The sequence below is a fragment of the Gobio gobio genome, assembly GCF_949357685.1.
Source record: "Gobio gobio genome assembly, chromosome: 12".
NCBI classification, from domain to species: Eukaryota; Metazoa; Chordata; class Actinopteri; order Cypriniformes; family Gobionidae; genus Gobio; species Gobio gobio.
The window spans coordinates 3,006,088-3,024,033 of NC_137105.1; the positions used below are offsets into that span (position 1 = coordinate 3,006,088).

General features: G+C 38.5%; 1 protein-coding gene across 1 annotated transcript in view; it reads right to left on the reverse strand.

Moving 5' to 3' along the window:
• LOC307135461 (solute carrier family 22 member 23) overlaps positions 1-17,946 on the reverse strand; it is a 40,628-nt gene that overhangs the window by 15,987 nt on the left and 6,695 nt on the right. Inside the window, exons 2-6 of the mRNA XM_079831932.1 lie at positions 16,560-16,663; positions 16,325-16,479; positions 5,600-5,768; positions 1,586-1,713; positions 600-702 (exon numbers count right to left, since the gene is read on the reverse strand). Of these exons, the coding sequence (XP_079688058.1) occupies positions 600-702; positions 1,586-1,713; positions 5,600-5,768; positions 16,325-16,479; positions 16,560-16,663 (659 nt within the window). The remainder of the gene's footprint in view (positions 1-599; positions 703-1,585; positions 1,714-5,599; positions 5,769-16,324; positions 16,480-16,559; positions 16,664-17,946) is intronic.

Here is a 17,946-nt window from a genome sequence, read left to right on the forward strand (position 1 = left end):
ACTTAGTATTTTTGTCTTGTTTTCAGTCCAAATATCTAAAAAATCTTACTTCATAACGCTTCAAACCGCTGAATCGACTCACTGATTCATAACGCTTCAAACGTTTCGAAGCTTCATGAGGCCGTGTTTTGAAATCGTCATCACTATATAAGTCGTTATTTAGGGTTTTTGTTTGCGCACAAAAACTATTCTCGTCTTCATAAAGTTATTGTAGAGCCGCTGTAGTGAGATGGACTTTGTAACTTTAGTCTTTAGTGTCTTTTAAGGGTCTTGAGAGTGTAAAGTTGAGCCAATGGAGGCCTTTCAGAGCATCAGATTTACACTAAAATATCTTCATTTGTGTCTGAAGATGAACGGAGGTCTGACGGGTGTCCAACCACATGAGGCTCAGTCATTAATGACACAATTTACATTTTTGGGTGAACTAACCCTTTAATGTAAGATTTTTTTGATATTTGGACTGAAAACAAGACAAAAATACTAAGTAAGAAAAGCATTTTTTGCAGTGGCAACATCACGAACACTCCCAGAAAAGAGTCATATAAGTTTCGAGATGTAGATTATGAATCTTCTTGCCTTCCACTGATTTAGACACTTACGAGTTCACACACAGGACTACAGTGTTCTTCCACAGGTTTCGTGTGCCGGTCAGCTGCGTTACGCAGGACGTCTTTGGCTTCTGCTGCAGTTCTGTCTCCAGCTCTACAAAACCACATCATCATCATCATCATCATCATCATCATCATCATCATCCTCATCATCCTCATCCTCATCATCCTCATCATCCTCATCCTCATCCTCATCCTCATCATCCTCATCCTCCTCATCATCATCATCATCATCCTCCTCATCATCATCATCATCAACATCATCCTCCTCATCCTCCTCATCATCATCATCATCATCCTCCTCATCATCATCATCATCATCATCATCCTCCTCATCATCATCATCATCATCAACATCATCCTCCTCATCATCATCATCATCATCATCCTCCTCATCATCATCATCATCAACATCATCCTCCTCATCCTCCTCATCATCATCATCATCAACATCATCCTCCTCATCCTCCTCATCATCATCATCATCCTCCTCATCATCATCATCATCAACATCATCCTCCTCATCCTCATCATCATCCTCCTCATCATCCTCCTCATCATCCTCCTCATCCTCCTCATCCTCATCCTACTCATCCTCATCATCATCCTCCTCATCCTCCTCATCCTCATCCTCCTCATCCTCCTCATCATCCTCCTCATCATCCTCCTCATCATCCTCCTCATCCTCCTCATCCTCATCCTCCTCATCCTCCTCATCATCCTCCTCATCATCATCATCATCAACATCATCCTCCTCATCCTCATCATCATCCTCCTCATCATCCTCCTCATCATCCTCCTCATCCTCCTCATCCTCATCCTCCTCATCCTCCTCATCATCCTCCTCATCATCCTCCTCATCCTCCTCATCCTCATCCTCCTCATCCTCCTCATCCTCATCCTCCTCATCCTCATCATCATCCTCCTCATCCTCCAGGTACAGCCCATTCCCTCTCTTCAACAACAGCTGTATTCACCTGAGAGGATGCCACTGGGGTCGGTTGCCGTGTCGACGCCGTTGCTCTGGGCGATTCGGTACATTTGGCGCTTCGCTCTTTGGTAATGTTGAGTGGCCAACAACCAGCGCAGGGACTCGGGGAACATCCTGGCAACACACAGGAAGACTAACATGAGCAAACAGTTTGTGGTTACATTAGAAATTAAAACCCGGTCAAGACATGGCACAGCAACTCAGAATTACAGAAAACAGTTCTGCATGTAGATTTAATCGTATATTCATCAAAACTAGTGATTACTCAGCTGACTAAACCATGTTCTTATTTAGCTAATGTTTATTAAAGGGATAGCTCACCCAAAAATGAAAATTAGCCCATGATTTACTTTCCCTCAAGTCAACCGAGGTGTGTATGACATTCTTCTTTCAGACGAATAAAATCTGAGTTATATTACAAATGTCCAGGCTAATCCAAGCTTTATAATGGCAGTAATAGTTGCTCTGTTTTTTAAGTCAATAAAAAATGTATCTATCCGTCATATAACTGCTCCACGCGGCTCTGGGGTGTTTAATAAAGGCCTTCTGAAGCGAATCGATGCGTTTGTGTAAGAAAAATATCCATATTTAAAAATGTATTTCATTTTTTTCTATGGCTCTGCATCAGCCGCGCCATCACTTCCGGCGAATAAGGTCAAAATACCGGCGCGATCACAGATATATACATAGATTCCTCATTAGTGCCTGCGCGGATCGGTCGAATGAAGCATCTACGTATATATATCTATGATCACGCCAGTATTTTGACCTTATTCGCCGGAAGTTATGGTGCTGGGAAAACTAGATGACATTCGTCTGATAAGATGTAAAAAAATAACATAAATACTGTTGGGTTTCTCGCAGAAACTGATGGTTTGGTGTCTTAAGACATCAATGTGTCGGCACGAGCCACAGGGTTTAATAAGGATTTGTATGTCTATGTCTCATACTCTAAAATCTCCCCATTGACATCATTATACGACTATCACACTGCAACGGCTGGAGTTAAAAATCTTCATTTGTGTTCTACTGAAGAAGCAAACACACCTACATCTTGGATGCCCTGGGGGTGAGCAGATAAACATAAAAAAAATTGTTTTTGGGTGAACTATCCCTTTAAGTTACAGAAGTGTTACTTCTGAACGTCCAGTTTGTTTTAAATATTTTAAAAACGTTAAAGGGATCCCCTGGTGTTAAGACTTGTACGGTTTAATGTAACATGAATGATGTCTCTTACTGAAATATGTAGTAGAAAACCCTGCGTTATTTAAAAAATACATTACATATTTGGACAATGGGCGGCGCCATTTTGTTTGCGTTCTATGTCGATGACGTAAAATGGTTGCACTCTGCAATCAACTGGTGCTACACGTAGCTATTTCTACCACAACACAACTCGAAAATAGTTTCAGAGTTAAACAAAACCAATTAATTGCTTTGTAATTGTACTTTTACTGCGCGATTTTCCATTTTATGTTTATTTTTTCCCTGTCAACATGATTGGCTAAGGTGAATAATCAGTCATGTGACTACATGCGTCACGCGTGTGACTCCCGTCAAAGGGGGGTTGCTGTATGATGACTGAAATCGTGAAATTGCCTTAATTACTAAAAATTGACTGCAGAATATTACATTTTCTAATACAAGCACAAATGGGATTATGCTAATTATGAAATGCATCCTATTTATGAATGTTTGGAAGTCATTAATATACACACGTTTAACTACTGAATCCGTGGCGTATGAAGCGTTTGTGAATCTGGAGGAGAGTTTTCGTAGGTCCATAGAAGGTCCATTTTACAGTATATATTTACGAAAGTTTCATGAATGAGGCCCAATGAATGCATCTTGAAAAGAAAGATCTCTGCTTTTTTTTACGTAAAATTGTTAATGCACAACGCTTTGCAACCTTTTTTTAATTAACCGCAAGAAAACCTGTACAGAATGGTTGTCATAAATGTTACCAGATTATTGGTTGCTTTCTCAAATATTACACGGCTGTATTTTTAGAGCTAGCAGTCAAAAATAAAACTTGGAGAAATATTGAAATACTGTTGATCTCATGTTTTTTTGTTCTTACTGAAAATCATCCATAAAAGAGTATAAGCTAAATTTTTAATGTGCAGGGTATAAGGTGGAATAACATTCATAGCATAATACTCACTACTTACAACTAGTGTTAGACCGATATATCGGCCGATATTTGCGTTATTTTTACGTGTATCGGCCGATACAAGGCTTCTGTGTTCGCCGATATTTTTCCCCTGCATTATTTCCAGACAGGCGTCCACAGGGCAGCTCTCACCGTCTTCAAACTCTCTTGCTCTCCCTCGCGCATATTAATCACAATCAATTGAGAATTGACACGATGGTAAAAGGTGGAAAGACTGAAGTTTCAGGTGGAGCATTGGGAGATTTTCTCCTGAATTACCGCTGGTGTTGCTCAACAAGAGATTAAGTGAAGTGCACCTACACTCCAAAACATGCTGGGTTAAAAATAACCCAAGTTGGGTTGAAAATGGACTAACCCATCAATTGTGTTGTTTTAAGCAAACATTTAACCCAACCGCTGGGTCAAAACAACCTAATTGCTGGGTTAGTCCATATATTCAACCCAACTTGGGTTATTTTTAACCCAGCATTTTTTAGAGTGTAACCATTAAATGACTAGGTTGTAAATAGTTTTAAATGAAGTATAGTACAGTCAGTGTGCACTTTATTATTCTGCTCGCTTGTTGATACTGTGTGCAATAGTGTAATTATTTTATTTATGCTTAAATATTTATTTTCACCACTGAACTCTTTTGTTTTCTTGTTCTACCTCACCTGTTTTTACTATTTGTTAAATATTGTTTTTTTTTAGTTCAATAAATGTTCCTTTTTTAAATTGTAAATTGTTATCATCATGATCATTGTGTCATTTTTATGTTGTAAATTGAGGGAGCAAAAGCAGTATTGGCTCTAAAAATCGGCAGCCCGTATCGCTCATCGGCTAAGGCTGATGAAAAAAAAACGGTATCGGCACTAAAAAATCCATATCGGCCGACCCCTAGTGTGCAGTTCACCAAACGGCCACCGGTGTCGCTAATAACACGGCTCTCTGAATTCTAGTATTATTACTAGTGGAGTTCTGGTTGGTTTCTCTAAAAAATGCTGGGTTAAAAATAATCCAAGTTGGGTTGAAAATGGACTAACCCATCAATTGGGTTGTTTTAAGCAAACATTTAACCCAACCGCTGGGTCAAAACAACCTAATTGCTGGGTTAGTCCATATTCAACCCAACTTGGGTTATTTTTAACCCAGCATTTTTTAGAGTGTAACCATTAAATGACTAGGTTGTAAATAGTTTTAAATGAAGTATAGTACAGTCAGTGTGCACTTTATTATGCTGCTCGCTTGTTGATACTGTGTGCAATAGTGTCATTATTTTATTTATGCTTAAATATTTATTTTCAGAATTTATTTTCACCACTGAACTCTTTTTTTTTTTTCTTGTTCTACCTCACCTGTTTTTACTATTTGTTAAATATAGTTTTTTTTGTTCAATAAATGTTCCTTTTTTAAATTGTAAATTTTAAATTATCATCATGATCATTGTGTCATTTTTATGATGTAAATTGAGGGAGCAAAAGCAGTATCGGCTCCAAATATCGGCTCAAGAAAATCGGCAGCCCGTATCGCTCATCGGCTAAGGCGGATGAAAAAAATTCAGTATCGGCATCGGCACTAATAAAAATCCATATCGGTCGATCCCTACTGTTGGTGATCTAATTATTTTTTGTTGTCCATAAAAGAGTATAAGCTACATTTTTAATGAGCAGGGTATAAGGTGGAATAACTTTCATAGCATAATACTCACTACTCTTGAGTACTTTGAGTAGTATTTAGGACAGGTACTTTTACTAGCACAACATTTTTAGACAAGTAACAGTACTTGAGTATGCTTTCTCATGCGTCTGTAGGCGGACTGAACTAGTGTTGATGTGCTGGGCTTCTTACCAGACATACGGCAGCATAAGCACAAACGGGGCGATGATTGCAATCTGAAGAATCTGCCAATCACGGCACAGCGCCGCCAAACCGGGCATCAGCATCTGCCCGCCCACGATGATCAGAGTGGCGATCATGGTCATGGAGAAACGCCATTTGGGCAAACACAGCTCAATCCCTGAGAGAGACGGAGAGATCATCACAGAATCAACACAAACACAATTCAAAATGGACAATTCTTGTTTTTTATTTATGGAATATTGCAGTGATTTATTATTGCAATGGTTTATTTGTGCACATCATTGTTGTCTGGTAATCTTGAGTCAGAATAACTTCATCTCTTCTCTGATGACGAGGGCGGGGCCATCTGTCACTCACATGAGATCAGCCAATAGCAAACCACATCCATCCAATCAACTCCTAAATCAAGCCCCGCCCCTACATTTGTTCTTGTTTGAGAAGCGATTCACTCGGATAAACGGAAAAGATGAGCCCAACTTCCTTTTCATGCTGACTTTAAAAAAGAGGAGATCCATCCTATATTACAAAAAATACATATATTAAAATATCTTATATATATTTTAAATGTACTAAATGGCATCTTTATCATTACAAATGTGTAAACGCAAATATATTTAAATACATGACACGTGTGCAAGAGAAATGACATTAAAGTATATTTTAAAAATGTTTATATATTTTTCATTTTAAAATTAAATATTTAATATTTTAAAATTACATGTAGTGCTGTCAAGTCGATTAACCACAATTAATCGATTCTAAAATAAAAGTTTGTGTTTATATAATAATTTATGTGTGTATTATTATATTTATAAATATATATATATATATATATATATATATATATATTAGGGCTGTCAAAAGATTAATCGCGATTAATCGCATCCAGAATGTGTGCGTGTCTGTTTTTGTGTGTGTGTGTGTGTGTGTGTGTATACATATATATATACATACACACACACACACACATGTATACATACATACACACACACACACACACACATATATACATACATACATACACACACACACACACACACACACATATATATATATATATACATACATACACACACACATATATACATACACACACACACACACACATATAATATATGTGTTTGTGTGTGTGTGTGTGTGTGTGTGAGTGTGTATGTATATATATTATATATACATACATACATACACATACACACACACATATATATCTATATATATATACACATTCATACACACACACACACAAACACACACACACACACACACACACACACACACACATATAGGGCCCTATCTTGCACCCAGCGCAATTGACTTTGTACACCGACGCATGTGTCATTCCTATTTTGCACCCGCGCAAAGCGCGCTTTTCCCTCTCCAGAATCACGTCGCTAAACTAGTGAATGAACTTGCGCTCCCTGGGCGGTTCAGCACAAAAAAGGAGGCGTGTTCCGGCGCAAACAATCCCTGGTGCTATTTTGCAGTTCCATTAAACAATTGCGCCACTGACCAGAAAAAACCTAGTCTAAAGTCAGTGGCGCGTTGCGCGTTGTTCATTATGCTATTTTAAGGGCGCATGCTTGACCATAATATATAGCGTGCACAACGCGCATACACTTTGCTCATGTAACCTACACAGATGCAACAGTTATTTTTGCAAATCATAAATTGTTACACTAAAAAAATATTAACACATGAGATGACGGAAATCATTGTGGTGTGCCACGAAGATGTGAAAAAATAGGCATAAATCTAGCTTACAAATGATTCAGGCTAATTGTAATAATTAAGGATAAGACCTGTTTGCCCAATAGTGGCAAGACATATATGTATATAAGGACATCTGACAAATTGGTTTGTCCGTCAAGAACCAGGAAAAAAAATCGACTGAAAAACTGAAAAAACTGAAAAACTGAAAGACATAAAAAAAAAAGACTGTGAAATCACCTTTACCATAATGTACAACATTACAACTTCACTTCTCTGTCTTTCACTGCTCTTACAAGCACATCAGTCTCCTCGGCTGTGAACCGCTCCTGGCGTGCGCCTGGTAAATACGCCATAATAATAGCAATCCATAATGGAACTTGCGCACCTGCTTTTACAGGGAATGTTGGATGACGCTCTGATTGGTTTATTCACGTTACGCCCAAACCACACCTATGAATAATGAAGCTACTTCAGACCAACCCATTTTAGATTTGCGCCGGGCGCAAGAGCCATTTATCCCGCCGGGAAAATAGCAACAGCGCCGAGACCCGCCCACAAAGTTACTTGCGCTTCGCGCTTTGACACTTGCGTTTCAGATCGTTAAAATAGGGCCCATACACACATTATATATATATATATATATATATATATATATATATATATATATATATATATATATATATATATATATATATATATATATATATATATATATATATATATATATATATATATATATATATATATATATATATATATATATATATATATATATATATATATATATATATATATATATATATATATATATATATATATATATATTAGGGCTGTCAAAAGATTAATCGCGATTAACCGCATCCAGAATAAAAACTTGTGTTTACATAATATATGTGTGTGTACTCTGTTAATTATTATTTATATATAAATACACACACATTCATGTATATATTTAAGAAATATTTGCATGTATATACATTTATATAATCTATAATATATATAAATATAAATGTTTTATATATAAAAATAATATTTTTTTTCTTAAATATATACATGCTTGTGTGTGTATTTATATATAAATAATAATTAACAGAGTACACACACATATATTATGTAAACACAAACTTTTATTTTGGATGCGATTAATCGCGATTAATCTTTTGACAGCCCTAATATATATATATAGATAGATACACACACACACACACATACCCACATATGTATATATATGTGTGTGTGTGTGTGTGTGTGTATGTATGTATGTCTGTATATATATATATATATATTTATTTATATTATGTAAATACAAACTTTTATTTCCATCAATGGTGCCCCACAACTGTTTGTTTACTGTAATTTTTACTGTATTACTGATCAAATGAAATGCAGCCGTAAATTATAGTGTAACGTTATACTGTAACTGTTCATGTGTGTGTGTGTGTGTGTGTGTTGCTCTCCAGTTGCATTTATTATGAGCGGATATTAAACAACGAGATGCTGAGTTTATTCTGTTCTATTGAAGATGCATTTTTATACATTTAAGATTTATTTTTTTACCTGACTTGGCAAACACCAGGAAAAAAACCTTTCATGAAAATGAAAATGCTGTTAATGTTATGGCTGTTTTCTCCCTCTGTAAATCATTATGATGTACACTATAAACAAAAAGCTTTGAGAAAATTGGGCGCTGTAAAGCATCAGGCTTCAAATGTCATCGCAGTCTGAGCCAAGCAGAAAGTGGCTCCATTAAAGCAAATTAATGAACTCTAAGGTGTTCTGGCGATTAAACACACACACACACACACACACACACACACACACACACACACACACACACACACACACACACACACACACACACACACACACACACACACACACACACACACACACACACACACACACACACACACACACACACACACACACACACACACACACACACACAGCTTCCCCCGGCCTCTTAAAAAGCGACTTAATCAGCATCCCTTAATGTCTGCTCAACAGAAAAGTGCTTTCTAAAGCACACAGAGAATTAACCAGGTCACAGAAATGAAACCGTGTGCTTAAAGGAGATCCTGTACAGAGCCCCGCACAAAAAACTTTTTTATAAATCAAGGGAACGAATTCAAAAATCGTCAACACAATTTAGCAAATAGAGGGAACAAAATGCATGGGCACGATTGACTTTTTTTCCCTGCATGTCATGTGCTGGACTTTTTCACCGCCATATCAAAAGAATATGCATGAAATTATATTTTGCATAAAGAAAATAAACACTACTTACATGCTCACAAATACTAGAGTGATGGATAAATACTTTGCACCTTATATTGTTTACAACAATATACATGTTGATACTGATTATACAGAATCCTGCAAACTTATATCAGCGTTCGAATGTTTTAATTTCGTACAGCGTGTGGATTTTCCTACACACTTGAGGTCACACCCTTGCCTTGGGTTATTTTTAGCCCAGTATTTTTTAGAGTGTACAAACCAAGTTGGGTTGAAAATGGACTAACCCAGCAATTGGGTTGTTTTAACCCAGCGGTAGGGTGAAATATTTGCTTAAAACAACCCAATCACTGTGTTAAAACAACTCAATGGCTGGGTTAAAACAACCCAATGGCTGGGTTAAAACAACCCAATCGCTGTGTAAAAACAACCTAATCGCTGTGTTAAAGCAACCCAATCGCTGGGTTAAAACAACCCAATCGCTGTGTTAAAACAACCCAATCGCTGGGTTAAAACAACCCAATCGCTGTGTAAAAACAACCCAATCGCTGTGTAAAAACAATCCAATCGCTGGGTTAAAACAACCCAATCGCTGGGTTAAAACAACCCAATCGCTGTGTTAAAACAACCCAATCTCTGTGTTAAAACAACCCAATCGCTGGGCTAAAACAACCCAATCTCTGGGTTAAAACAACCCAATCTCTGGGTTAAAACAACCCAATCGCTGGGCTAAAACAACCCAATCTCTGGGTTAAAACAACCCAATCGCTGTGTACCCAATAGCTGTGTTAAAACAACCCAATAGCTGTGTTAAAACAACCCAATCGCTGGGTTAAAACAACCCAATCTCTGGGTTAAAACAACCCAATCGCTGGGCTAAAACAACCCAATCTCTGGGTTAAAACAACCCAATCACTGTGTACCCAATAGCTGTGTTAAAACAACCCAATAGCTGTGTTAAAACAACCCAATCGCTGGGTTAAAACAACCCAATCGCTGGGTTAAAACAACCCAATCGCTGTGTTAAACAACCCAATCGCTGTGTTAAACAACCCAATCGCTGTGTTAAAACAACCCAATAGCTGTGTTAAACAACCCAATCACTGTGTTAAACAACCCAATCGCTGTGTTAAAACAACCCAATAGCTGTGTTAAAACAACCCAATAGCTGTGTTAAACAACCCAATCGCTGTGTTAAAACAACCCAATCTCTGGGTTAAAACAACCCAATCGCTGTGTACCCAATAGCTGTGTTAAAACAACCCAATAGCTGTGTTAAAACAACCCAATCGCTGGGTTAAAACAACCCAATCTCTGGGTTAAAACAACCCAATCGCTGGGCTAAAACAACCCAATCTCTGGGTTAAAACAACCCAATCACTGTGTACCCAATAGCTGTGTTAAAACAACCCAATAGCTGTGTTAAAACAACCCAATCGCTGGGTTAAAACAACCCAATCGCTGGGTTAAAACAACCCAATCGCTGTGTTAAACAACCCAATCGCTGTGTTAAACAACCCAATCGCTGTGTTAAAACAACCCAATAGCTGTGTTAAACAACCCAATCACTGTGTTAAACAACCCAATCGCTGTGTTAAACAACCCAATCGCTGTGTTAAAACAACCCAATAGCTGTGTTAAAACAACCCAATAGCTGTGTTAAACAACCCAATAGCTGTGTTAAACAACCCAATCGCTGTGTTAAAACAACCCAATCGCTGGGTTAGTCCATTTTCAACCCAACTTGGGTTATTTTTAACCCAGCATTTTTTAGAGTGTACTGCTGGTCTACATAATGTGTCTGTGCTTGGTTCTCAAATGGGTCTGTCTGATCATCTTTTCATTGCCTCTTCCTCACCTTAGGCTGAAATCCATCCAGTCTGTGAATCTGTAGAGACTCACCTTTCTGACATTACTGAACATGCTAGCTCTATTGACATCCTTTCCAAATATAATAACTCTATTTCCACTGCCCTTGATACCCATGCCCCGATTAAAAGTAGACTTGCACCTTCCACGCACACATCTCCCAGGATTACTCCTGCACTTCCATCTTGAAAACTTGAAAACCATATTCACTTAGGCTCATGAACTGAGAAATCAAATTTGACATATGAGAGGTCACCATACTATAAGAATATCCTGTTAGTTTCAGAACTGAAAACGTATGCCTTAAAAACATGGTGAAAGGCTGCCTCTGCAACTTTGGCCCCGCCCACTGGTGTGTTAGTAAGATGACGAGGAGAGACGAACGGACTAAACATAACGTTATAGTCTCACAGCAGCCAATCACAGCAGTGGGCGTTTACACTGAAGTCTCACAGCTGTCAATCACAGCAGTGGGCGTTTACACTGAAGTCTCACAGGTGTCAATCACAGCAGTGGGCGTTTACACTGAAGTCTCACAGCAGCCAATCACAGCAGTGGGCGTTTACACTGAAGTCTCACAGCTGTCAATCACAGCAGTGGGCGTTTACATTGAAGTCTCACAGCAGCCAATCACAGCAGTGGGCGTTTACACTGAAGTCTCACAGTTGTCAATCACAGCAGTGGGCGTTTACACTGAAGTCTCACAGCAGCCAATCACAGCAGTGGGCGTTTACACTGAAGTCTCACAGCAGCCAATCACAGCAGTGGGCGTTTACACTGAAGTCTCACAGCAGCCAATCACAGCAGTGGGCGTTTACACTGAAGTCTCACAGCAGCCAATCACAGCAGTGGGCGTTTACACTGAAGTCTCACAGGAGACACGCCCCTTTAAACAGAGCGTTCAAATCAGAGGCTAAAGTCAGGCTAGGAAAAATGCCTTTTATTTCTAAATTATAACCATTTTTGATGTAGAAATCATACTAACATTATAAGTGCACCTCAGCAAACATTACAAAACAATGCAGTTTATGACCCCTTTAAATACTGCACACTCTAGTTACTACTCTACCCTCATTAGTAACACTTCCTCTTGATCCAAAACACTGTTTTCCATAGTCAGTAAACGTCCTAACCCTCCTGCACCTGACATGAGAAGCTCATTTCTACACTTCTTCAAAGATAAAATAAACACTCTTCCCATCTCTGTCCTCCGCTGTCCTCTCACTAACTTTGACCCTGCCACCCCAGCCTACATCTCAGAGCTAATCAAGGCATCAAACGAGTCCTCCTGTCATCTTGACCGGCCCCTAATGTGCTTCTGTAAATTTAATTGCCCATTTCAATTCTCATTTTGGTCACCCGTGTTTTACAGAAACCCGGCCTCGGCTAATTATAGACCAATTTCGCATCTTCCGTTCCTCTCAAAGCGGCTTGAGACTTCACAACTATTTGTCATCACACAACCTTTACGAATGCTTCCAATCAGGCTTCCACACACTCTCCACAGCACTGAGACACACTCCTCAGGGCTGTAAATGATCTCCTTATGGCCATCGACTCAGGCTCCATCAGCACTTTAATTCTCCTTGACATCTCCTCTGCATTTGGCACCATTTCTCACAGTCTTCTCAAGTCACGACTCTCTGCTCTTGGCATTTCTGGAGCTGTCCTGTCGTGGTTCATCTCGTGTTTGTCTGACCGTCAGCATTACATTTCAATCCGTCAGGAGAAGTCCACTAATGCTGCTGTCTCACACGGTGTACCCCAGGGTTCGGTACTTGGACCGTTTCTCTTCATCATCTACATCAGGGATGTCCAAACTTTTTTAAAACGGGGCCAGATTTGATGTTGTGGAAATACCCAGGGGCCGGTTCCTTTTCTATTATATATATGACATGTTTTGTTTCTTGGAGCTGACAGTAGCTTGAGATAAGACAGGAAATGTATAGATATTTAACAATATCTGTAAAACTTTCATCAACCAAAAAGTTTTAATGGGTGAAATTTAAATATTATTACTGAGTTAGAACTCTATTCTTATTTCAATTTAATAAGTGCTCTATTTAGATCAGCACAGGTAAAACCACACTACAAAAAATACAATTCTTACTTGGTATTTCTGTCTTTTTTCCAGTCCAAATATTTAAAAATTCTTAAATCAAGATGCTTTTACTAAGGAAAATTACATTATTTATTTTTTTATTCCTGGGGGAAAAAAATCTAAATGAAGTGAGTTTTTGCTTGAAACAAACTAAATTATCTACCAATGGATTAAAAAAATTATCTTGTTTCTGTTTGGGACAGAAACAAGATTCCAAACAGAAACATTATTTTTCTTACCCCATTGGCAGATATATTTGCTTGTTTTAAACAAAAACTCACTTCAGTTTCATTTTATTTTCCAGAAAATATATCCAATCTCATTTAACTTAGTAAATGCATCTTGATTTAAGAATTTTTATATGTATAATAGAAACAAGACAAAAATACTAAATGACAGCATTTTTTGCAGTGCACACAAGGCAAAAAGTAAAAAAACTGCAAGTTTATGACAAAAATAGTCTGCAATTTGGCCTTTGTTACTAATTTAATACATGTCTACATTACAAATGAAATAAAATGAGATATTAACCTACATTTTTGACAAATTACCACGGTTACAGGTGTTACCACAGTAAATAAACGTTGGCGAATTGTTGTTTGAAAAGTATTTTAACTGAATGGGCTCAGCTGATTTGCACGTTAGTGTTGTTTATTAAGTCAGCGCTGTTTAACCGGATTTAAATTTAATCAAATCACAGAGAGATTCACTACCGGAGACCTCAGCTCTGAACTCCAACACTTCTCATTGGCTGTTTACTGGTCATGTGATCGAGACTCTCAGCAGGTAAACACATTTGTTCAGAGTCAGAGCTTGCGAGTTGCGCAGAGCACAAGCAGTAGCGCTGTTTCGTTCCGCTTTGGGCGCTGTTTCTCTGGCCTAAAGTCTAGTACTGCTACCTTGTGGTGACATCGTGAAACTGCATGATTTGTAAATTATCCGTGGCGGGCCACATATAATATAATTTAAAAGACAATGCTCCGTTTGAAATTCATCCCCGTGCCGCATTTGGCCCGCGGGCCGGACTTTGGACACCCCTGATCTACATGCTTCCCTTAAGTCACATTATCCGTCAACATTAGGGTTGGGTACCGAACTCGGTACTTTTAAGGGCACCGACCGAATTACGCCTGTACTACAGAGTACCGATTCACTTTAAATCAATGGGTACCAAATTTCAGTACCTGAGAACGCATCTGGTGATATAGACCGCATTAAACCGCAAAAAGACCATTTAAATACGAATCATGCGTGTCTCTGTGCGAATGAATGTGTAGCCGCACGGTTTACAGTCTATGGGTTTATCATACACACACACACACACACACACACTCACACACACTCACTCACACACACTCACACACACTCACTCAGAATCGCGCGTGACGGTCGCGTGTTTCCATCTCTGCCTCTCATATGAGGACATGAACGTCATCTCCATGGTCACTTCATGAGCATTTCACCGTTTCATTTGAGAAAAACTGCCGTCATATCATAAACACACAGAAACTCAAAGGTCTTCACGGCAACTCGTCAAAATAAAAGTTCGGCCTAACTTGACGAATAAATGACTGTACAGTAGAATTTAGATACGTCTCAATGTAATAATAATACTAGCACTAGTGTAATAATAAAAATTATCAAAACTTTATTTTTTTAAATAATTTTTTTATTCATGTTTTAATTTTAACCGTATAAAGCTCAGTTGTGCAGCTTTATTTGACAAAAAAAGTTTAATTAAATTAAAAGATACATTAAATTAATGTCTTATGTCTTCATTTGATTACCAGAAAATACACAACACCTAATTTGTGGGAAATCTTTTCATAGAAATGAAATTAAAAAGAAAAAATAATAATATGGTTGTTTTTATGAATTAAATTAACTATATACTAGTAAATATTACAGTAATCAAACATCACAGACGATGGCAGACAGAGAGCAGGGCAGCTCTGGTGTAATGTCAATAACACTTCTATAAATTACTTACAGGTTCTGCACAGTTATTGATGTAAACATCCCAAAAGTACCGAAAAAAGGTACTGGTACCCAATTTCAGGTACTGTCATGTACATACAGTTACAAAAAAAAGTTTAAAAAAATGTTTGAAAATGTGAATAATTGTTACAAAATATGAGGATCATACAAAATGCCTGTGCTGTCCTGAATAAGATATTTCACATAAAAGATGTTTACATATAACAGCTAAAATATAATTCCTTCTTTCTTTTCTATAACCTGTACATGTTCTCTGCTTTTAAAGCTACACTGTGTAACTTTTTTAGTTTATTCTTAGCTAAAAACACTTAATATAAAAAAATATATGTGCTCATTAATGTATATTTACTTCTTTCAAGTAATAAAGTATTCTGGTAAGTTTATAATATGCCATTGTAAACACATACGGGTGAGGGTTCGAATGCGGGTCGCCATGTTGCCCCTCCATCTTGAAAGTACATTAGCCAAAGAGGGACATTCCCGTAAATTCAAGCTTCGCCTTTGGCGTTTTAACACTCGATGGCTCCGTGTCGAATGTGGACGAGGTCGAACTGGAAGCCATGTTAATCTTGGACTAAATCAGCCACCGTAGGAGTTCAAACGAAATCGGAATTGAGAGGAACAGAAACTAATATTCACTGGATGGTCATATACAAGTTCACCACTAGATGGGGGAAAATATCACACAGTGTAGCTTTAAAGTCAACTATATTTCTAAACGTGTGTGTGCAGGGCGGACTCGTGTACAGTTGATCTTCCAGTGCATCAGAAAAGAGAGTGAAGAGGAAAACACTCACTCAGGACGTAAAGGGACAGTCGGATGGCCGCCAGACAGAATCCCTCAAAGAAGCGCAGCGTGCTGAACATGGCCATATCCACGGAGAAGGCCACGGCTAGCCCGAACACCAGCACGGACAGCACGGACACCAGCAGCACTGGGATGCGGCCCAACCTGACAGGGTCACAGGAAGTATTGGGAATATATACTCATGACAGTGGCCATCTTAGATGCTCCATATTTTGTTGACGTACCAGTCTGCCATCGCTCCCATCAGCAGGTAGCCAAATATAGACCCGACCAACAGAGAGAACTTGGCGATGTGAACCTTCCACTCTCCGTCACACACCAGCGTCCACTGCAAAACAAAAATAGAGTGGTTCATACACACATATCACATGACCACTGCAAAACAGATTCATACACACATATCACAGGACCACTGCAAAACAGAGTCATACACACATATCACATGACCACTGCAAAACAGATTCATACACACATATCACATGACCACTGCAAAACAGATTCATACACACATATCACATGACCACTGCAAAACAGATTCATACACACATATCACATGACCACTGCAAAACAGATTCACACACACATCACATGACCACTGCAAAACAGATTCATACACACATATCACATGACCACTGCAAAACAGATTCATACACACATATATCGCATGACCACTGCAAAACAGATTCATACACACATATATCGCATGACCACTGCAAAACAGATTCATACACACATATCACATGACCACTGCAAAACAGATTCATACACACATATCACATGGCCACTGCAAAACAGTCATACACACACATCACATGACCACTGCAAAACAGAGTCATACACACATATCACATGACCACTGCAAAACAGATTCATACACACATATCACATGACCACTGCAAAACAGATTCATACACACATCACATGACCACTGCAAACAGATTCATACACACATCACATGACCACTGCAAAACAGATTCATACACACATCACATGACCACTACAAACAGATTCATACACACATCACATGACCACTGCAAAACAGATTCATACACACACATCACATGACCACTGCAAAACAGATTCATACACACATATCACATGACCACTGCAAAACAGATTCATACACACATCACATGACCACTGCAAACAGATTCATACACACATCACATGACCACTGCAAAACAGATTCATACACACATATCGCATGACCACTGCAAAACAGTCATACACACATATCACATGACCACTGCAAAACAGATTCATACACACATCACATGACCACTGCAAAACAGATTCCCACACACATCACATGACCACTGCAAACAGATTCCCACACACATATCGCATGACCACTGCAAAACAGATTCCCACACACATCACATGACCACTGCAAACAGATTCCCACACACATATCACATGACCACTGCAAAACAGATTCATACACACATATCGCATGACCACTGCAAAACAGTCATACACACATATCACATGACCACTGCAAAACAGATTCATACACACATCACATGACCACTGCAAAACAGATTCACACACATATCGCATGACCACTGCAAAACAGATTCCCACACACATCACATGACCACTGCAAAACAG